The sequence below is a fragment of the Mustela nigripes genome, chromosome 3 (genome assembly GCF_022355385.1).
Source record: "Mustela nigripes isolate SB6536 chromosome 3, MUSNIG.SB6536, whole genome shotgun sequence".
Classification (NCBI taxonomy): domain Eukaryota; kingdom Metazoa; phylum Chordata; class Mammalia; order Carnivora; family Mustelidae; genus Mustela; species Mustela nigripes.
Genome location: NC_081559.1, coordinates 180,729,191 through 180,752,644, shown reverse-complemented (window position 1 = coordinate 180,752,644; position 23,454 = coordinate 180,729,191). Strand labels below are relative to the sequence as shown.

Below are 23,454 nucleotides of genomic sequence, written 5' to 3'. Positions count from 1 at the left end.
TAGTTTCCAGTTCGGGCCATAAAGAATAGTGTTGTCAGCATTCCAGTACATTTCTTGGTGAACACAGGTATGTGTTTCTGTTGGGTACATACCTACAAGTAGAATGAATGGCTTCTTCTTCTTTTTTTAGTGCAATAATCACTGACATTTACTGAACAATACTTAACTTGTGTCATGGACTATTTGATTTCATCCCCTCTTATCAGGCTTGTTTTGACAATTAGACAACACATTTTTAAAGAGGGAACAAGGAAGGCACCAAATGGTTATGTTCTGTGCCCAGCTCATGCAGATGGTAACTGGTGGAATCAGGATTCTGACCCCACTAAAAATTATTCCACACTGTTTGGCCTTCCAGTAAAATTTCTTTTCCCCACAGATTTGAAATACTACCTTGATAATACACCAGCTTGCCATAAATATATCGGTCTGTTTATGGACTTTCTATTCTATTTCAGTGATCTATTTGTCTATTCTTATACTACCTTGTGATCTTTTAAAATATCTAATTTGATCCTGTCATGCTCCTTAATTAAAATTTTCACAAGCTCCCCGTTGACCTTACAAGGAAATCCAAACTCTTTAGCATATCCTATAAGGACCCCGCCCAGCCACCTCCTACCTCTGGAGCCTCAGATGTGGGTACAGATCGCTTTCCCCTATGTTCTAGTTAGAAAAACCTTCTGGTAGATGTCTGTGCAGGCCAAGCAGTCATTCCATATAACATCTGTGTCTCCGTGCTTTTGTTCATATGCTTCCTGTGCCTCGTTTTCTCTACTTCATATACTAGGCAAGCACCCATGGTTTGAAATGTACATGGTGGGAACTCCAGGGATCTTCCCGATCCTTCGTTAAGGTCCCAGTGAACTGTGGCCACGTGTAACACTTGTGCTGAGTTACTCTCTGTGCTCAAGCAGTCATCTGCGTGGGTTCCTTTGTGTGCACGCATGGTAGTGGTTCAGATCTTGGATCCTAGGCAATCCTTAGAGCTGCTCGGTACTTTTGCCCCAGTTTCTCAGTTGCAGCCATGACACACTCAGTTATACAAAGGGGTACGCTTGGTGCACAGACAGTTCATCGTTGACTATACCCAGTTAAGTTTGGCCTGAATGGAAAAGTGGATAAGCTGGGGTGTGGTAAGGTGGGCGCAGCCTGGGTGTGGTAAGGTGGGTCCAGCTGTGTGTTTTATCGGAAGAATAAGCAGGAAGGATATTGGGGACTTCTCTTTCCTGAGTGCACTGGGATCTTTCTTTTTAGGTTTCAGTTCATCCTTCTCCTTAAGCTTCTGATCTCAGAGGCTAAGCATTTGCTTCATGGTTGTATACTTTATTTATTTATTTATTTATTTATTTATTTATTTATTTATTTGACAGAGAGAGAGAGAGAGATCACAAGTAGGCTGAGAGGCAGGCAGAGAAAGAGGCAGGCAGAGAGAGAGGAAGGGAAGCAGGCTCCCTGCTGAGCAGAGAGCCTGATGCGGGGCTCGATCCCAGGACCTCGAGATCATGACCTGAGCCAAAGGCAGAGGCTTAACCCACTGAGCCACCCAAGTGCCCCCTGTATACTTCCTTTTGTCTTTTTTTTTTTTTTTTTTGCTTCTGCATGTTCACGCCCCACTCTTGTTTCTCGAATGGATGGCTTCTAATAGCTCTTTCAAAGTCCACAATTGAACCCGAGTGCCTTTCACTTGTTTTTCTTGCCTACCTAGGTTGTCCAAAAAAAAAAAAAAAAAAAAGCCCACACTTAGCTAACATCAGCATTTGGCACTGAGGTACTCCCCCTCTTTCTTGTTGGTGACCTATGTAGAATTTCTTAACTCCAAGTCAACCGGTCCATACTGTTTTGGGAAAAATCTTTGTTTGGGGTACTTAAAAAACCCCACTTTAGATTCTGGGTAGCATCTGTAATGGTTTCAGAAGCAGGTTGTTCGGGAGATTTTTAGTTCAAGGACAGCTGCCACCCACTCTCTCAACAGGAGGTTTCTTAAACCCTTATAAGCCAGTGAAGATGTGGACTTCTTGCTTTGAAGTGAGGAGCTCTGGCAAATCACCTAAACTCTCATGAGGGCCCAGCTTTCATTATAAAACGGCTGGGATGAGGACCGGGTGCTGGGGGGTGAAAACGAGCTGCTGCCCTCCCCTTGGCTGCCCGCAGGCCCCGCCCTCTTGGTGCTGCACCTGCTGCCCATTACGGGATCCCGCGAAGGCTTTCCAGGGTTGAGAAATGGGCCGCCAACCTCGCCCAGCCCTGAAAACAAAAGCCATTTTCTCATCCTAACTATTTACATATCAGAGCAAAGGAGGGGATTTAGCTGGGACGTCAGTGGGGATTTCAGAAGTATATTGTGGTTTTCTGAAGAGATAAGCTTTCTCCTGGTGTTTTTAAATTATAATTTTAAAGTAATACAAAAATAATATTAAGTCTCTTAGATCAATGAAAGCCAAGTATAACTCAAGGGTAAGCTTAATGAACGGGGAAAAGGAGTGAGATATTTTGACAGACACTGATTTCCAAAGCACAGGTGCACACAGTGGCTAAAAATAGTGTCATGTCGTCAGTGTTAGTGAAAGATGTAGTCGGAAAAAACCAGGGTTTCTTTTCCAAAACGAGGCCCTGAGTAACTTACGGGAATATGGAGGTAGCTTAAAATGGGAATTTCTAAAAACCATGTCAGTGTGTGTCTCCTAAGAGATTTGTAATAATCATACACCCACACATACCTTTTTTTTTTTTTTTTTTTTTAAACAAAGGACCTTTTAAATCCACTTTCTTAATTCCTGCCTTTTACAAAATCTGGAAATAAGGAAGGTGGAGTCAGGGCAGACTTCACTGGGTAGATGAAGACACCAACACAAAGGTTTAGACTTTTCCAAGGCCCTAGGGCTATTTAAGGGCCAAGGCCAGGGCTTGCTTGCTTCTGGTCTTCAATCCCAGTGCTCTTCATAAGCAGGGAGAATCAGGCTTATACAAGCACAGTAGTACTTAAAACATTTCCTAATTATAATTATACCTCGTAATAATGATATCACTTGTGAGAGACATTGTAAAAAAAAAAAAATCAGGGTTTTGTGTCATAAACTTTGGAGTCAAGCTGTCTGGGATCAAATTCTAGCTCCGCCACTTACTAGCTATTATTTAACCTTTTCTCATTCTGTTTCTTCAACTATAAAATCTATCTCCTGAGTCATTGTATGTAAATGACAAGAGGACCACACTTTTATTTTATTATTATTATTTTTTTAACCACTAATCAAAGTAGGGCGAGTATTAGTAGATCATTCCGCTTTTACAGATGCCAACTGAGGCAAGTCCTAGCATTGCAAGCTACAACTTTGCAGCTAGGCCTTCTCAAATCACTTCCGGTGTTCTTTCTCTTAAACTGTACCTATGATGAAGTTGTGAATGAATCAAAATGAGTTTTGACCTATTTTGCTTTGCTGGTTTAATACAGGCTTCTTGGAAAGTAGCTCTTTCGGGTATTCCAGAAAGCGTGTTTTCTTCCAGGTGGAATTGAACTTGTGAGGGTTACATTCTTGCACTTGGAGAGTGGAACTGGGTAGCGTGGTGTCTGGCCAGCCCCCACAGCTAATGTCCTCGGTTCCAGCCACACCCAAATTGTCAGCAGTCCCTGTTTGTTTATTGTGCTCTTGCAGTTCTTTTGGACTTTGTATTTGTTTTTCCGAGACCCAATTTTTCCCACCGTTGGGATCAGTCTTTTGCTTCTTTGGATAACCCACTACTTGAGAACTCCTTGATGCAAGGGTCATGTCTTTCATGCTTATGTATAGCGAGGCCAGAGCCAGCATGATGCTGGTATTTCTATGGTCTGGGAAAGTCGTCTTCTTCAATCACTGTTATTTAACATTGTGTTGCGGGTTCTAGCCAGTGAATTAGACAACAATAGAATAAGATGCAAAATTTTATTCACAGATGGAGTTGTATATTTAGCCCAAGAGGCTCAGTTTTCCAATATTACAAGCAATAAGGTAACTTGGCTAATATTACAAGCAATAGGTAATTCAGCTTTGGTGGTTGAGTCTATCAAAACTTAGAAAAGCTGTGAAAGACTTCTTCCTTGTGGGGAGTTGTATCACACTGGTATCACAAAGATGCCGGTTCTAGTTCTTTTTCTTTTCTTTTCTTAAAGATTTTATTTATTTATTTGACAGAGAGATCACAAGTAAGCAGAGAGGTGGGGCGGGTGGGGGCGGGAAGCAGGCTCCCCGCTGAGCAGAGAGTGTAGATGTGGGGCTCCATTCCAGGACCTGACCTGAGCTGAAGACAGAGGCTTAACCCACTGAGCCACCCAGGCACCCGCCCCAGTTCTAGTTCTTTTAGGAAAATAAAATTTTGAGACCAGCCAAGAAAATTAAGACACACATGGAAGAAAAATGGGAGAGGGATTATTTAATCATGTAACTTTACCAGATATTGTAACATACTGTAAGACTAGAAATTGAAATAAGTTGATATTGGTATAGGAATTCAATTCCAAACAGGACAGCACTTTAATATAATTAGAGACTTTAATACAAAAGGAAATAAATATATGATGAAAGTAGCTTTTCAGGTCAATGGAGAAAGTACGGGTTACTCTGTAAATGGGATTGGGAGAGCTGAGTGACCATCGAGAAAAAGAAGTCGGATCACTGCCTCACTCCTGAGAGGAATGGGGACTGTGTCACAGTGGAACTGTGACACTAACATATTCTTAGAGTGGAGAAGTAGTTGGTGAGCAGGATGTAGCTTGTGAGGGATGTATTTGCCGACATTAAACAAACACTTCTCCCATCCAAGTACTAATCAGGCCCGACCTAAACGAACACTTCTGCATGTCAAAGTACGGCAAGAATACCATCAAGGCACTTAGTAGTGTGAAGTCATATATCCATATTTCCTAAATAGCACAGGGATTTGAATACAAACATTTCTATTTTACTTCTGCCTTTTGAGTATGACAATTTTGGACAAGGTTTATTATCCCACGATATTCTTTTTCCTGCATAGAGATTATTATTGTCCTGTTGGAAATTGTCTTTACAGTTCAATTTTGACAGGCTTAAGTGAATGCCTTATCCCAGTAAAGACTGACCATGTGCTTCTATAGTATTGATTTTTTTCAACCTGGCTAGAAGTATTTTTTCCAAATTGATACGATTAAAGCTGATGAGAGCCCTTCTTCAGTTTTCTTGAATTATTTTGGTGGTATCCCTTTGGTAGCCACCATCACAGAGGAGAATGTTTTGCAAGGGTGCATTTTGTTTAGTTAAAAAAAAAAAAAAAAAAATTGGGACGCCTGGGTGGCTCAGTTGGTTAAGCAGCTGCCTTCAGCTCAGGTCATGATCCCAGCGTCCTGGGATCGAGTCCCATATCGGGCTCCTTGCTCGTCAGGGAGCCTGCTTCTCCCTCTGCCTCTGCCTGTCATTCTGTCTGCCTGTGCTTGCTCTCTCTCCCTCTCTCTCTCTGACAAATAAATAAAATCTTAAAAAAAAAAAAAGAAAAAAGAAAAAAAAAATTAACCAGGCTTGCAGAAACTAACCGCTGTGTCTGTTTTAATCTGGACAGGTTTGGAGGCCAATCACTGCCACCTTCTATTTCCCTGTGGGCCCAGGAACTGGATTTCTTTATTTGGTCAATTTATATTTCTTATATCAGTATTCCACACGACTTGAAACAGGTATGTTATCCATAGTCGTTTTAAGATTTGTTTCTAATTTACCAGTTCGTATTTACGTATTGGAAGAATTTTGAGGGCAGTTGGCCTCTGAGGAAATGGCATAAAGATGGGAATTGCTCAGTAAGTTGTACCGGTGCTGGGACTGTCCTAGGTGCTTTGAGGACTTGATTTTTAATCCTCACAACATCATCATGAGGCATAAGTAACAGTCACCATTTTATCGTGAAAAAGTAGAAGACCGGAGCCTTTACACATCTTGTCCACGCCTTGTCCCTCGTGGCTGAGCTGTGTGCCTCTCACTGAAATTTGGCATCTCCTTTCTGTCATGTGTCATGTGGTCCAATGCACAGTTGGGCTGAAGTATATACATCTCCCAGATTGGGGCTGAAAAGTACTCCTTTATGCTATGAAAGCCTTGTTCTCTGTGATCGAATCACTCACCTGTAAAATTTATAGCAGGGATTTAATAATCCGGTAGTTTATCAGATATGACTACCCATATGATGTTATGGATAAGTTTTTTTACAAAAATCTTTTCCTGAAAGTTTCTTTGTGAATCGTTCCTTATTTCCTTTGTACAATACTCTGTGTGCTGTTCTGAGTTGCTTATGCTGAGAAGGAATAAATTGATACTGCTCTGTCGAAACGCGAACATAATTTCATTAAGCCTAAATGATTTTGAGAAGGTTGGCTGACTCCAGAGGCTTTATAAACCTGCTCGTGGTTAGCTCAGGATAGAGAATCCCGAACCACCCTTCAATCGAAGTCAGTTTGAGAGTTGTGAATTCATCTCATAGCTGCAGGGAAGTAGAAGGATGGGCATTCGGTGTCCAACATGATTTTTCCTTAAATTGGCATTTGTATGAGGTGTTTTTAAAAGGAAATCATGATGTCAGTACAGAGTGTCTGGTCGTGGACCGTTACTGCCGGAAGGGAGGGACCTCGCCCATCCCCTCATTCAGGGAAAGGTAGTGTCTGGGCGCAGCCAAAACGGACAGCTGGGATTCTCACCACCACATCCTGCTTGGTCCTTACAGCCCCCAGGATCTGTGATTTTTATTCTCCCCTGTCCCAGACGGGCCTGATACTGATGCTGACTTGCTTTGCATTTTACTCCTTGATAGGATTTCATTGAGGATGGGGCTGTTGGAGTAATTTTGTTTTTACATCAGTAGTAAACTCTAAGTGTGGATGACCCATGACCGGTTTTTAAACATTTGGTTATGGAACAATTTCAAACATAGACAAAAGTAGTGAGAAAGGTTGATAAACCTTTGTTTGCCTTTTTATTGAGGTAAAATTCACATAACAAGAAAATGACAGTTGTGACCATTTTAAAGTGTACAGTTCTGTGGTCTTTTTTTTTTTTTTTTTTTTTTTAAAGATTTTATTTATTTACTTGAGAGAGAGACAGTGAGAGAGAGCATGAGCGAGAAGAAGGTCAGAGGGAGAAGCAGACTCCCCATGGAGCTGGGAGTCCGATGCGGGACTCGATCCCGGGACTCCAGGATCATGACCTGAGCCGAAGGCAGTCGTCCAACCAACTGAGCCACCCAGGCATCCCTGGTTTTGTTTTGTTTTAAAGATTTTATTTATTTGAGAGAGAGGGGGAGAGGCAAAGGAAGAGGGAGAAGCAGGTTCCCCGCTGAGCAGGGAGCTGGTGTGGAGCTTGATCCCAGGACCCTGAGATCATGACCTGAGTCACAGGCAGACGGCTAACCTCTGAGCCACCCAGGAGTCCCAGTCCCTTGGTCTTTAGTCTGTTTGCAACCGCCACTACTGTCTAATTCAAGATGTCCTCATCAACCCCCCAAAACCCAAAGCAGTTACTCTGCATCCCCATCCCCCTTTCTCCAAGCACTAGCCAAGCTCTGAGCTACTTTCTGTGCCTATGGATTTGACAATTTGAGACATTTTAGGAGTTCTTCTGTGGCTGACTTCTCTCACTTAGTAGAATGTTTCCAAGGTTTATTCACGTCATAGTGTGTGTCTGCATGTATATGTGAGCCCCTTTTTAACTATTTAACTATTGCTCACTTTTTTTTTTTTTTTTTTTAAGTATTTATTTAAGTCATCTCTACACCCAACATGGGGCTCGAACTCATGACTTGGAGATCAGGAGTCACGCGCTCCCCGAACTCAGGCAGCCAGGTGCCCCTAACTCCTGCTGACTTTTAACAATGGTCTCATCACTGGTCTTATTCGATCTCTGTTCATGTCTGTCCCCCTACCCCTGATTATTTGAAACAAATGCCAGACGTGATATCGTTTCATCAGTAAATATTCTAATATTCACCTCTGAAACATAAGGACTTAAAAAAATAATTATAACACTATTATAAGACATAAATTACAACAGTTCTGTGACCACATTTTATTTGTACATTGTTTTCTCTTGGTTATTTGATGTCCTGGATCCCATTTACTCTTCCCTTCTATCTAGTCAGGTCATGTAACGAATTTGTAATACCTAAATAACACTTAAGATCTGTCTGCAGGGGGCACCTGGGTGGCTCAGTGGGTTAAAGCCTCTGCCTTTGGCTCAGGTCATGATCCCAGGGTCCTGGGATTGAGCCCTGCATCAGGCTCTCTGCTCAGCAGGGAGCCTGCTTCCCCCTCTATCTGCCGTCTCTCTGCCTGCTTGTGATCTCTGTCAAGTAAATAAATAAAACCTTTAAAAAAAAAAAAAAAGACTCTTCTGCAGGATTATTAGCCCATAGATCCCTTTTGTCTGCTTGAATTCTTACAAGTCTACCCCGCTTCCCTACTCTCCAGTCACAGAGCAGAGAGGCATTTTTTTAAGTTTTATTGACCTGTAATTCAAGTGCTGTCCAGTTCCACCCGTTTAAAGCATACAATTTGGTGAGTGTTCACAGAGTTGTGCAGTCATTTCTACAGTTAGTTTCAGAATATTTTATCACCACAGAAAGAAACCCTATACCCCTCAACAGCCACTCTCCATTTCTGTCCAACCTCATCTTCCCCTTAAGCTTTTAGGCAGCCACTAGTCTCCTCTTGCCTTTTTGGATTTGCCTCTATTGGACATTTCTTACAGACGGAATCGTGCACCATGTGACCAGCTGCTTTTGCTTAGCGTGGGGTTGTCAGGGTCCTTCCGTGTGCCACGTATCAGTACGTCTCTACTTTTTGTTGCCAAATAAGACTCCGTTGTGTGGAATTATCACATTTTGTTTCTCCATCCATCAGCTGATGGATGTTTGACTTGTTTTCATTTTTCACTGTTATGAATAAGGCAGCTATGAACGTTTGTGTCAAGAGGAACTTTTGAGACCTGTCTTTTTTTTAAGATTTTATTTATTTATTTGACAGAGAGAGATCGCAAGTAGGCAGAGAGGCGGACAGAGAGAGATTGGAGGAAGCGGGCTCTCTGTGGGGCTTGATCCCACGACCCTGGGATCATGACCTGAGCCGAAGACAGAGGCTTTAACCCACTGAGCCACCCAGACACCCCGAGACCTGTCCTTTTAAAATAAGATTTCCCAGACAAGAAAACAATGATCTGGAGAGGTGGTGACATGCCCCGCGAGTCACCAAGCTGTTCGAGGTAACACAGCTAGGACCGGAGCCCGGGTTTGCTGATCCCCAGTCTTCTCTGGGCCATACGGCCTGGTGTTCACATCCTGACAGAACGCTTGCCGCCTGCACGTTTTCCTGCCTGACTCACAGGAGTCCTGTCCACAGGAGCGCCGCCTTATTTGTAAGGTTTCTGAATTGAACTGCAAAACTGCAGTTGGAGGCCAGTAGGTTTGTCAATTTCCAGTTGCAAACTTGTCAGATAATATAGTACTGTAGTTGGTGTGATTGCAGTAGTTCACTTATTCAGTCCAGAGAATCCTCAGAAATCATGAAGCCAGGGAGGTGCCTACCTGGCCTAGGGCCAGAGCATGTGACACTTGACCTTCAGGTTGTGAGTTTAAACCCCACCTTGGTCAGGGAGCCTGCTTAAAAAAACGTAATGAAACAAAAAACAAATCACAAAGCTGAAACCAAATCAGAAGAAGCACAACTGTTACTGAAATTCAGAGTTTGTTTCGAATTTCAGCTCTGATTCATCTATAGGGATCCCCTACTAGTAAGACTCCTCAACACTGGGGCTGCAGTGTGCCTTTGAGACACCAGGGGAGAAATTTGGGAAAGTAGGAGAGACTTCTGGGGTGCCTGCGTGGCTTAGTGGGTTAAGCCTCTGCCTTCCGCTCAGGTCATGAACTCAGGGTTCTGGGATCGAGTCCCGCATCAGGCTCTCTGCTCAGCAGGGAGCCTGCTTACCCCTCTCTCTGCCTGCCTCTCTGCCTACTTGTGATCTACGTCTGTCAAATAAATAAATAAAATCTTAAAAAAAAAAACAGAGAGACTTCTGCTAGAAACTTGTATTATATTAATTGAAAAAAACCTTTTTTGTTGTTTTATTTATTTATTTGACAGCACGAGAGAGCACAAGTGGGGAAAGGTAGAGGCAGAGGGAGAAGCAGGCTCCCCGCTGAGCAGGGAGCACGATGTGGGGCTCGATCCCAGGATCCTGAGATCATGACCCAAGCCAATGGTAGACACACAACAACTGAACCAACAAGGCACCCCATTTTTAATTTTTTTTTAAAAGAATTCTAAATTTATTTGAGAGAGAAAGAGCACGAGCAGGGAGAGGGTGTGGGGAGGGGCAAAGGGAAGGGGAGAAGCAGACTCCCCACTGAGCAGGGAGCCCGCCTCGATCCCAGGACCCTGGGATCATGACCTGAGCCAAAGGCAGATGCTTAACCGACTGAGCCACCCAGGCGCCCCGCTTGTTATCTTTTAGACAGATACTTTCCCCTGCCTTTCTAATACTTGTTAGAGTTTCTTTTTAATTGACTATGTATCATGCTGTTACAATGGGGTGTCCAGAGGCGGAAGGTAGCTGTTTGAGCTCATGTGACCTTACAGTCATTTGTTTTTTAATCTCTGCCTCTTTTCTAGTCTTTCAGCTGAAGGCACGAGGAATCACCCTGAGAAGGGAGAGCCAGACCAGTGTTGATTATCCTGTCCAGGGCTGAGACAGAGTCTGGTATACGGTGTAATAACAAGGGCACTAGACTAGTCATTAGAGTTCACCCCGCTTCTACCAAGCCATGCCACTCTGGTCGTTTAACTTCCTGTCCTCATCTGTGGAAACGGGGCCTGGCCTTTCTACCTCCCAGACGTAGCGTGAAGGTGCCGAGTCAGAGGCTCGGGGAAGGGTTGTGGCCCGACTCCTCCTCTTCTCCGGCCTCGTAAGCTGGGAGGAGGAGATTGAATCTTCTCAGAAAGCCCAGGGTCAGACTCCGTGGTAGTGCGTGTGTGCGCACGCGTGTGTGCGCACGTGTCTAATAACAACACAACAGTGAGAAGCTCCCAGCCGAGTCCTGCTGGAGGAGTCACAGGGGTAGGCAAGGCAGCTGTGGTTCCTTTCGCATCAGAGCTGATGGTCCAGTGGAGGGGTAAGGATTACCCAGGTGAGCCCAGATGTGTCTCCGGGAAGCAGAGGCTGGCGGGTGGCGAGTCGTTGAGGGGTGGGATCTCAGACGCCCGTAGCACTGACTCTCCTCGCCGTGGGTCTTTCAGCCCGTGGGGGTTGGGGAAGGTGCTTATTAGAATTCAGTTAGGAGAACACAGATTAGCCTTGCTCACTTGACTGGAGTTTAGGGCTTTATTGAGGACATGGTTTTATTTATTTTTAAAGATTTTATTTTTAAGTAATCTCTACACCCAACGCGGAGCTCAAACCCACAACCCCGAGATCAAGAGTCGAATGCTCTACCGACTGAGACAGCCAGGTGCCCCAAGGGCATGGTTTTAGATGTTTTAAAAGATTTTCTTCTGCTTGAGAGGAGGAATTTAAAAATATTCTCATGTTGGCTTTCTCTCTAACTTTCTGAAGTATTTCTTTACAGAGGAGTTGCTTTGTTCTGAAATTCTGAACCATGACATTTGGCTTATTTTTGTTTCTAGGAGCTTTTGATGGGAGGCCGGCAGACTATTTATTCATGCTCCTCTTTAACTGGATTTGCATCGTGGTATCCTTTAGTCTGTTATTTGGGGCTAGAAGTAAACCATTATTTTCAGGTTTGGGGAAGTAGACAGTATTCTGTACAACAGTTCAAATTATAGTATTCGCATCTGTTTGCACCAGTGAATAATTACAAATAATTAAAGTTTTTTTTTTTTTAAGATTTTATTTATTATTTGACAGAGAGAGAGAACAAGTAGGCAGAGTGGCAGGTAGAGGGAGAGGGAGAAGCAGGGTCTCCGCTGAGCGGGGAGCCCAAAGCGGGGCTCGATCCCAGGACCTTGGGATCATGACCTGAGCCGAAGGCAGCCGCTTGAACCTACTGAGCCACCCAGGCGCCTCAGTTAAGGTTTGATTTTAAAGTTGTCGTACATCACAGAGCCCCCAAGTGATGGCGTTCCCTTCCCATTGCCGGGTTTTCCACATTTGGTTGAATTTTATTGCTGTCCCTCCTCTTGTTCCCAGTTCTCTGTGTCTCATGTGTGACAGCTTGTTGACTGCAGCACAAAGAGATCCCGTGCCATGAGACAGCTTTTGGAATCTGTGCTCCATCTCAGAAAATTAATTGACAACCAGCATCCCTTTCTGACTTCACTGCTGTCCTTGTCCTCGGGGCCTACACAGTAATTTGGTCCTTCTGGAAGGGCCCGGCTTGTCTCTCTGTGTCGTAGCCCCCGCTGCCAGCAGCCTTCCAGCTGCGGACCTGTGCAGATGGCGAGGGCCGCAGAGGGGGCACGATCACTCAGTCTGTGCCCAGCTGGTGAGCTTAACATTGCTCTGGGGCTTAGCGGCCATTGAAACTTGGCCCCAAGCCAGGACATGTGGCACTTCGGATGCCCTTTCCCCTCCTTTAAGGGAAGAAAAAAAAAATTGTTCTGGATATCCACCATGCTATGGAGCCCTGGATGTGAGTAGAACCCTAGTTAGTTTCAGGCCGCAGGTATCTCCGTCTTCCGGTTGAAGACAAGATGCTGAGACACTGGGCAAGGCAGAGAGGACACAAGGGGCCAACTGAGTCCTACGCCAGAGCCGCCACATCTCCCATTTCCCTGTCGTCAGATACTACAACAGAATATTCATGATGGAGATTGTTAGATACCTTTGTGTTCTGGGATGTTTTAAACAACCCGAACTCTAGAAAAGGGTTTTCTTTCTGAACACAGGAATGAAATGAACTGATGCTAGGTGCACAATGCTTTGTTTGTTCTGATCTTTAACCTTATAAACCAAGATTACTGGCTTAGCAATGGATATGCAGGTAAGTGTCCCTAGAAACTGTTTGCCCTTTTATATGTTTCAGATTTACAATTAATGGCCTTTGAGAGAAGCTTAAATTGCATTAACCCTGTGGTTAATTACGTGGCATTTTGAAATTATAGAATTACAACTTTTATTTTGAAAGTCTTATATGAATTATCTAAACTGTTAGTTTCCTGGCTCATTTCCGGCTTCTTTGTTATGTTTGGGCATCCAGAGTGATGATTCTCTAGTATTTTCTTTGCATTATGTGGATATGTATTTTTTTAATTGCAAATATATAGTAAGTAAAGTTTTACTGCCTACTGTTCTTCAAATAACCAAGCTTGACCCTGATATTTCTGAATACATCTAAGATAATTATATTTTATTCTAGGATTTTGTAGCATGCATTGTATAATTGATTAACTGAAAGGATCAGTTTGTAATTCTGATGATTGAATTTCTTTTTAGCTTTTATAAAGCCATAGGAGAATTTATTTGTAGGGGAGAGGTTAAAAAAAAGTAGATTCACTCTGAGCCTGTTGGGAGTGCTTCTGGAGCCATGTCTTTACATGTTGACTTCTTTTGCAGTTGCTGATGATTCCTCTGATCATGTCAGTCCTTTATGTCTGGGCCCAGCTGAACAGAGACATGATTGTATCATTTTGGTTTGGAACACGATTTAAGGTACTTTCACGTAGTTGGAAAAATTTCCTTTTCATTTGCCCTTGCAAAAAAAATCCCTCTTCAGCTCAGAGATGCACTTTCTGACTCGTCCAGAAGAGGTCACTGCAGAGCAGTGTACGGTAGGCAGCCCCCTCTTCTCGGCTCAGTCCCTTGCCTGTCTTTAGCCAACCTGGAATCCTTTGCTGGCTCTTCTCACTCTGTGTTTCAGGCCTCTGAGGCATGTGACCTTGAGTGATCTCATGTTTGTGTGTGTGATAGAGAGGGGGAAGGAAAGATACTTGTTGGGAGCAGCCTCTTAAAATCTGTTCTTATCATTCCCTGTTAACGTACTGTACACTTTAGCTAGAACAGATTGTTTTTGTCCTCAGACAATTCCCTTAGTGCCTTCTCAGTTTTCCACCAGTACCATCTTTTTAAATTTTCTTCCTTTTGTAAAGCCTACCTGTTCTTCATTTGAGTTGGGACTGAACATACTTCCTGGTCTCCTGTCTGGAATTAGTCTTGCCTTTAGGCCCTACGAGCCGTTATGTTTCTCTTAGAGTACTTAACCACATTCTGCCTTCAAGTTCTTTCTCTACAACCCTTTCTTCATTAGCTTGTGAAGTTCCTTGCAGCTCCCTTAGCTCTTGGTATGATGTGTTGAATCAGAGGCTCGAATGTTGAATTCAACTGGAAAGCTTTCTCATGGGGGAGGCTATTAGTTCAAGCTGGCTCCCCGTGGAGCGCGCGCAACTCAGTCTCATGACCCTGAGATCATGACCTGAGCCAGAACCAAAGAATCGGGACACTTAACCGACTGAGCCACCCAGGCGCCCCTGAATGAGTATAACATTAGATAGGAAGTTTTAAGTATAATCATGCTAGATTGGTCTGAGAAATTTTTGCAGTGACTTTCCAAAGGATTTATATAAAGCTCTTGTCGGTGTATCTTTACCCATTCCAGCCGCCTGGCAGCTAGGTCCTTTTTAGTGTGGTTGTTCATGTTTGTGTGTATTTGTCTCCTAGGCCTGTTACTTACCTTGGGTTATCCTCGGATTCAACTATATCATCGGAGGCTCGTAAGTGATATTAGATTTATTTGACTGGAAGCGAATCCTTTGAAGACTTCCATTGTTCTTTAGCTGATCTTTATAAAATTTTAAAGTTTTATGAAGTTCAACATTGATGCGTCGGAACCTTATACTTAGGAAATACAGTTGACCCTTGAACGATGGGGACTAGAGGTATCAAGCTCTTGTGTAGTTGGAAATTTGTGTATATTCTTTAACTCTCCCCAAACCGAACTGCTAACAGTCCCCTGTTGACCAGAGCTTTACTGATAGCAGAAGCAGTCAGTTCACACAAATGTTGTGTTGTATTACGTGTATCATATACTGCGTTTTTATAATAAGGTGAGAGAAAAGAAAGTCTTATTAAGAAAACCTGAAGAAAAGAAAGTACATTTACATAACTATACTATATTTATCAAAAAGCCCCACCTATAAGTGGACCCACATAGTTCAGCTCTGTGTTCCAGGGTCAACTGTAATTTCATTTTGACGTAATTGATTAAATTGCAGGGCTTTAAGCACATTTAGCATTGAGTGGTGGTTATTTTGTTAGCTCATCGTTACGCACAGTGTACTTCCGGGTATGTATTTTTGAATAAATATTTCTGGATTCATTGTCCGGATTGAGCAGACAAGGAACTGATTTAATTTGTGTCTGCGCTTGACTCCTCTAAGAACTATGTGTAAAATTACCGTGTTTTTTTTTATTCCTGAGGCATTTCCAGGATGCCTTGAAGACTGCTCACCAGTCATCAAAAGATTCTCAGATGGGAAGTAGTTTTGTAAGTGGTTTGATAGTACAGAAGTTTTAGCCAAATAGGCCTCAGATTTCTAGCCCGGAATTGGCGCCGAGAGGAGAAGCTTTATTGCATCCATTCAGAATTTTAAAAGGGAGAGATCAAGATGCAACTGTTCTGTGAACTCCCACTTCTTACGCTACCAAATACTTTAAATGTTTTAACAGATTTTAATAGTACCAGTTCTTACTATGTCTGACATATCTGCTCTGTGTGGTCCTAACATCTGCCGCGAAGTGATAGAAATGAGTGACTTGAGCAAACAGACTCTGTTGAGAGCGGAGCAAGTTCTGAGCCTGGTACAGCCGCCCTGCCGCCCAGAAGGGCAGAGTCTGGGAGTAGTTGCCAATGTTGATTTGTCCCTGACAGGACTCCTGTGGCAGGAGAAGACACAGAAGGATATGTGATAGTAGGAGTGGATCTATAAAACCTTGAAGTGGCCTGTATGTAAGCCTTGGAAAAACCTGAAGGTCAATGTTTATTTTAGAAGTACAAGGTGAAGGTCAGCTATGCTCAGTGATCTTCATGATGTCTTACACGCAAGGATGCCGGAGGCAAGGGAGAAGTGCTGTGTCTCCAGGAATGGGGGAAACAGGCGTGTCCTGCCTCCCCCTCACCCCTGTTGCCCTGCTTCTCTCTTGTCAGCCTTCCGATTTGCCCTGAGGTTTACAAATACAGTATTTACGACTAAACCAGTCGGAAGCTTGCTTTGCAGCTTCCAACTCTGGAGGCAGGAAGTAGCAAAAACAATATTTTGAGGATGAGATGGGGCTTGAAAGAGCTGTCGGAGGGCAGCTGGACCCCCGCAGGACCGATTTCCCTTCCCCTCAGAATGCCTTTGCCACGCAGACTACAAAAGGACTCATTGTGGAGCTGTCACAGGCTCCAGGGCCCAGAAGCGGGCTGCCAGGAGGGCTCTCTTCCCTGGGCTACTGCTTACAACTGGCTACGTCTCACTTGACCACTTGCATGTCTTGAAACTAATTGGACTCTTTGTTTGCAGGGTAATCAATGAGCTCATTGGAAATCTTGTTGGACATCTTTATTTCTTCCTAATGTTCAGATACCCGATGGACTTGGGAGGAAGAAATTTTCTCTCCACACCTCAGTTTTTGTAAGTGCTTTTTTTCTTCCTCACCAAACAGCCATTTTACTGCCCTTGTCTTAGGAGGCGTCCTCAGAGCTCCATGAGGGGCGGCATTTACCTCTTCGGCGGGTGGAGAAACTGGAGCCAACAGACTGGCCCCGGTCACACGGTCACAGGAAGCCAGGGATCAAAGTCACAGCTCGGTCTTCTCTGTGGAGCCCTTTCAGCTGGGGGCTGCTGCTGACTCAAACATTGGGCATCACTGGGAACATCGTAGCTCAGCTGGGCAGGTGGGGCACTGTGCAAAGCTCCAGTGTGGGCCGCCGTGTGCCAGCATTGGTTTTACACGAGATTGGCCAGAGAAGAGGCAAAGGGGTTCAGTTAGCTCATTGGTTAGCAGCTTCAGCCTTTCTCTGTGAGCTGTTATAGAACAGAAAATACCCGGAACTTTTCACAGTGAAAGGGAGAAACTCGAGGTTCGTATAGCCCAAGCACCCAGGAAGTGCGGGCTGGTTCTTTCTCTGCTTCTAAGGTTCACTCAGGCGAGGAGGCTGAGGGCACTGCTTTGGTTCTGAGGCAGACTTGGGTTGAAGTCCGTCCCCTTGTCTACCAGTTTGGATTATCAGGGGGAGTGACTTCATAAAACCTCCAAGCTGCACCTCGCTAATCTGTAAATCAAGGGGCGCCCAGTCTCCCACGACTGCAGGTGGTAAGGTCTGCTGTTGGCCACGCGGTGGTGGTAAATATGGTAATAAATACAGTAAATATGGCAGTAAATCCTAGCATTGGGGCTGGGGTGGGATTTTATGAGCCAGAAGAGATGCCGACACACTGAAGCATGGAAGTTGCTGGCCTTTCTGTCACGGAAACAGAAGGCATTTGAAGAAGGGACCAGTGAAATCATCATCCGGGTGTCACAGCCTGCCTGACGATTGCTCCTGATCCCCAGTTGGGGACAAGCAGTCCTGGCTTCCCCTGAAAAACTTCTATAAAACAACCCCTCCACCTCTTGCTCCTTTTAGTATTTGCAGTTCGTCTTTCTTCCGAGGGGTCAGTGAGAGCAGGGAAACTTGAGGAGGTCCGCCCCACCCCCCATCCCATTTGTCAGTGGGGGAGGGGGGGCGGGAAGTTTTTGAAAGCCGTCTGTGAAATACACAAACCGAGAAGTACACTGTTGTTGTATTATTATTATTTTTTTAAGTGCATAGGAAGAAACTTGTCTTCTGAGCCTTCAGTTGGCTTCAGGCAAAAAAAAACAAATGACCAATCTGCTTTCTAATTATCAAAGGACACGATAGCAGCAGGTTTTGGATTTTTGATCTACGTTTATCAAGTCAGATGGCAGATGCATCAATTTAAAAAAAAAAAAAAAAAAAAAACTTGGTCATTTGGTGGCTAGCCAACAGTTTTTACTTTAAATGGCCATATTTCTGACTTACCGGCTTGGAGATATTTCTCGATTGCAGGCAACAAAGTGTATGAGATTCTAGTGGCAAAATCAAGGGCACACTGGAGCCTGCCTTGCATTTGAGCGTTCTCTGTTGGCGGAAAAGCCCTTCTGTTAAATTTTGCATAAAGATCAGATGACAAAATGTAGCTCCTTGCAAAAGCAGTAACTGCTTTGAAATTACCATAAATTTTTGTTGATTATGTATAATTGGGTGTCTTTTTGTAGTAATTACTTGCATTTAATTTCACTATCCATTTAAGCAGTGGAGATGGCTTCCATATTGTCTTAGAGTATGAAGCAAAGCAAGACAGCCCTTTTAACTGTTTTATTTTATTATACACTTTGGAGGAATGTTATTGTACTGGAACATCAGGAATATTGAGAAATCGGGAGTTGGAAATGCATTGTGATTTACAGACAAATCTGCGTTTGTTTAAAAGGGATGATGGAAGTTCTAGAACCCTAAGATCACTGTTCTGCCTTCCATTTAGAAAAGTAGATCCTCTCCGCAGGCAGTTGTTTTTCTGTTTGAAAGGGCTTCATTGTCTGGTTTTGGCGGGAACACGAAGGCATCAGGGATGATGTAAACAAATGAGGACTCCAGTCACGGGCAGCTGTCCCCTGAATGGTGCCCCGCTTGTCCTCTCTGCCGCGGCTCGCAGCCCGAGGTGCAGAAAACGGTGCAGGGACCAGCTCTGGAGCCAGGCTGCCTGGTTGGGATCCTGACGATTACTCTGGCCTTGGTTTTCTCATTTCTAAAATGGGATGCTAAGAATAGCGCCCGCCCCGTAGGGTTGCGGGGAAGAGGAGGTTAGTGTCGGCTCAGGCAGCACCTGGCGTAAGCGAGACGCCGTCTGAGGCGGTCATGCTCGGCAGGCTCTTCGCCACGGCCAAGGTGGCTCTCAGGGCTTGCTCTTGGTGCCGTCAGGGCTTTGAGCGGAGGTATCTGGTGATGGTCTCTGCCTTCAAGCACGATTGAAAACATGAGGAGCTAAGTGGAATAGTTTTGTTTTGTTTTAAGATGGTGTTTTTTTGTTGTTTTGTTTTGTCTTAAAGATTTTTTTTATTTGACAGAGACCGTGAGAAAGAGGGAATACAAGCAGGGGAGTGGGAGAGGGAAAAGCAGGTCTCCCGCTGAGCAGAAAGCCCTATGTGGGGCTCGATCCCAGGATCCTGGGATCATGACCTGAGTCACTAAGTGGAATAGGTTTAAACACATTCTCAGCTTACTAAGGATCAAGGGAGGGCAAGATGCTGAAGAACACAGACGAGGGTGGAAGCTTTCTTAGCTGTTCTGGGATTCTTAGTTTGTTAATCGGCCACGGGGAAAGCGGGTGCCCTTCCCGGGCTTCAGCTTTCGCACCGCCTTGGCAGTGGAGAGAAGCTGCCGGAGGTCGTCAGGCATTCCCGTGGAAAACACAGCCCAGACCCCAAGACCAAGCGGCGGCTCCAGTCCCCCCTGACAGATGCCACAGGGCCCAGGGGCGGCGTGGAGATGCCATTTGGGCCTCAACATGCAGACTGCGGACTTGGCTTTCACACGTGAATTTGTTGTGTTGTGCTTTGATCCCGTTGGATCCGCATTTAGATCCGTCAGCATGCTATATACGGGGGGTTCTTTCTGGTGGTTTGGCTTGTGGGAGTAATAGTTTTGTTTCCGTACTGTTCCGCCTGAATTACTTTTGTGATCAGAAAACAAATTTTTTTTGAGCATGAGTTAGGCTAGAAAAGGAGTAAATTTAAGAAACCTGAAAAGTGAGTGCTGCCGGGGGTCAGGGCATTGAGTGAAATGCTGAAAAGGCAGTTAGGTCAGACCTCGTCCCCGGCCTTGCCCTGGCCGGGCTGATACACTCCAGGGAGATGCCATGGGGACAGCAAGAATGGAGGCCGCGCGCAGGGTCCAGAAGTGATTGTGTTGTTTTTTCTCCTTTTGTTCCCCCCCCCCCACTCCCCCAACCCCAGGTACCGCTGGCTGCCCAGCAGGAGAGGAGGGGTGTCGGGATTCGGCGTGCCCCCCGCTAGCATGAGGCGAGCTGCAGACCAGAACGGCGGTGGAGGCGGGAGACACAACTGGGGACAGGGCTTTCGGCTTGGGGACCAGTGAAGGAGCGGCCTCGGGCCGGCCCACCAGCCACTCGACGCAGATGAAGTTTCCTCCCAGTGCTGGGTGTGCTTAACAACTGAGTTCTAGCAAATGCTGTTGGACCCGACCCACACTGAATGTAGTCTTTCAGTACAAGACACAATTTTTTAAATCCTGAAGAAAAATATAAGTGTTCCTCAAGTTTCGTGATTCTCATTCAAGTCCTTACTGCTATGAAGAACAAAATATCAACTGTGCAAATTTCAGAACTGACTATATTTTTTTGGTGTCTTCTCTTCCTTTTCCGTCTGAATAATGGGTTTAGGCAGGTCCCTGTCTGCTGACACCAAGCCGGGCATGTGGGGTTGGGTCACCAAACCCTTGACAAAGGACCTTTTACCTCTTTCTCGCACACACGCCCCCTCCTTCCTCTCCCGGCCCCCGCATTTGCAGCTAGAGGAGGTTGCCCATAAAACGGTTCTGCCAGTGACAAGCTCTCTTATTTATTGACTTCTGTCAAGGCTTGGTCACAAAGAACTTGTCCACCACGTACCCCCCCACATCCTTTGGTGGCAGAACTCTAACCATAGGGGAGAAGACTGCACCAGCCGATGGAGAGCTTCGTCAGCTTTTGGAATTGCTGTGACCTGGTGTCCAATACAACCATTTGCCACCTCTGCAGATGCTTCTTATAAAAAAAAAAGCACCACTGTGTCAGTGAGGGCCACAGACCGGTGTCAGTGAGACATGAGGTGGTTGCTAGGCAGTTTTTTCCTTAAGTGAAGTGATGAAAACTACAGTGGAGTTGCAGGGGGGCCAGGTGCGAACTGCGGGGGGCCTAATCCCTTTGCATCTCGTGTAGGACATACTGGTTTTGTGTGGACCCACAGTAGTTTGGGTTGTGTTCTTCTAGAAAGTTCCAAATCACATTTGTCACAGGGAGTTGCTCTCTTTGAGAGACACCTGGGCATTGATCACATTTCATTTTCATTTTCCTTCTAGATATTTGTTCATGGAATAGTGTGGAGAGGAGAACCCTATACCCTATTTAAATTTTCTCCTCCCCCCCCCCCTTTTAATGGCCACATGCTTTGGTTAGTCGTGAAGAAGGTGCAGAGATCCTATCCTCAGAGCCAATACAGGCACATCTAGGTGGATCCCATAACTTGGGGTTGTAATGGCTTTCGAATCATTTGTGTTTGACGTTCTTTATTTTGAGCCACGAATGTATAAGTCAGGAATGTACATCAGACCAGCTGCTGGTTTTCATAGGTGGGCTGCTTCCATCAGAGCTAGGCTTATCCCCCAATAAAGTTTTTTGAAGGCTTTGGTGTTTCAGTTTCTTATTTTACGTTTTCAGACTGAAAGCAGCCTGCCAGGAGCAGTGTTGAGTGGGCGCTGTACTTGGAGTCTGCTAGAAAGGCTTTGAACATTTTGATTGGTTTCTTCTCAGGAAACTCTGTGCTCTAACAGTATGCCCCTACTTTGCCCCCCACCCCTCAGGCCGTAGTGTTGTGTGTTCTACCAGGAACTGGGGATTTGAAAACAGCCTGTTTTTAATAAAAGTTTGTGTGTACCTCTCCATATTTAATTTATATGATCAAATAGGAGGCACAGAGAATCTGAACCGTTAACTGTCGTATGTTTTTGTTGTTGACCTGTGGCCACAATAAAATTTACTTGTAAACTTTTAGAAGCCATTTTTCCTACGATGTCGCATGTGCACTCATTGTACAGGGGCAGAAACTGACCGTGTAAGAATGTTCTCGTGGTAAGTGAGCTCGTCGCTCTTGTATGCCCTTAATGCCTCACCTGCCTCCCAGCAGTAGTTTTGGTAAAGGTGCAAGTATTCTGTAGAATACCTCTGTTCAAGGCCAAATGTTTATTAAATTCTTCTTCTCAAACACATTTAGGGAGCTGATAATTTTGTCTGGATGACTTGTCTTTTTGAAATAATTTTAGCTAAGTGAGTTATTGGAGATTTGATTTGGGGAGGCAAGACATGCCAGTGGATTCTCTTACTGAGTGAAATAAAAATCCCTATTTTGTATAAAGAACTTCCCCTTTTGTAACTATGCCTTTTTCTTGGTAAAAATTGTAAATTAAAATGTACAACACGACGGTTGCCTGCCTTCAGTTTCCGTGTACCTACTGTGCTACCTCTTTTGGATTACTACGTAACTTTTGGAACGAGCGCCTTCTCGGGCATTTAGGAGCGTCCCGGGATTCTCGCTGCCCAGTGACGCAGCGTATTTTAGTATCTACTTCTGTTCACATGTTGGGGAACAGCTGTAGGATTCATTCCTGGAAGCAGAATCTCTGGGTTTTGATTTTAATAACCATTGAGTTAGGAATCCTATCCAGTTCTAGTGTGTCTTAGGGCCTTTCTGTAGCCCATGGGTCTGACTCCTGGAGCTCTATGGAATGTGTTTAATCCCGGGGAGGCAGATGCCATGACCTCAGTTGAGCCTTTTTTTCTTGACCATGAACCATCCACATTTGCATGCCAGGCCTTGGGCCCTCTTGTTCATCACAAGGTGGGGTGATGAGACGGAGCGGCGCTGCGCCCCTTTCCTGGTAATGGAGACATTCCAGAAAGGAAGGAATGATCCTGTTCATTTCAGGGGACAGCAGATCGCCAGTATCCTGTATTCTAAGCTGCCTTTGCGTAACACTGACCGAACAGGCCATGTTGGTTGCCAGCCGCTCCATTCATGGCAGCTCTGTTTCTGAGGTCCCTTACCCCCTTAAAATTCTCAGCATTAACTTAATAGCAAAAGTTCACCTGGGGAAAAATCCAGTCCTCTCTGTTTGGACTTCACACTGTTAGTAGCTCAGAAGGTGGGGCGGAGAAGACATGTGCTTCCCGCCAGTTGACTTGTTTGCTTTCCAGAGTGGCTGTGGCAGTTGTCACTGGGATTAGGGGAGGGAATCGTGATCTGTAGGGCCTTATGCATACAGTGAAAGCCCAGAATGGTTTTCCGTGTGCTCGCCTTTCCCTCCCAACTCTGATAGGTAGAATCCTGTTTTCAGTAGCACACCTGGGTACTGAACGCGCCAGGAACTTTCTGCATCGTGGAACGTCAGCCTCAGATCTATGCTTCCCAGGCTTCCTGTCCCAGAAAGTCACTTGGGATTTTTTTTTAAGGGTGCACATTTCTCACATCGCTCTCATTCTCCATGTTTTGAAAGTTTGCGAGGATTCTGTTATCCAGCTGGGTTTGGGAACTGACTTGTGACCCTAATAGGTAGGGAGTGTTATCCCCATCTCCCAGGTGAGGAGGCTTCAGACTCGGAGTGGTTAAGGCACTGAAGGTCAAGCAGCTACAAGGTGCCGAAGACCAG

At 44.9% G+C, this 23,454-nt stretch overlaps 1 protein-coding gene across 1 annotated transcript in view; it reads left to right on the top strand.

The window, feature by feature from the left end:
* Positions 1-22,229, top strand: part of DERL1 (derlin 1) — a 28,529-nt gene extending 6,300 nt beyond the window's left edge. The window contains exons 2-8 of the mRNA XM_059395099.1: positions 5,566-5,677; positions 11,660-11,724; positions 12,949-12,975; positions 13,548-13,643; positions 14,649-14,701; positions 16,493-16,603; positions 19,989-22,229. Coding sequence (XP_059251082.1) covers positions 5,566-5,677; positions 11,660-11,724; positions 12,949-12,975; positions 13,548-13,643; positions 14,649-14,701; positions 16,493-16,603; positions 19,989-20,130 — 606 coding nt within the window. The 3' untranslated portion in view covers positions 20,131-22,229. The remainder of the gene's footprint in view (positions 1-5,565; positions 5,678-11,659; positions 11,725-12,948; positions 12,976-13,547; positions 13,644-14,648; positions 14,702-16,492; positions 16,604-19,988) is intronic.
* Positions 22,230-23,454: the final 1,225 nt, after the last annotated feature.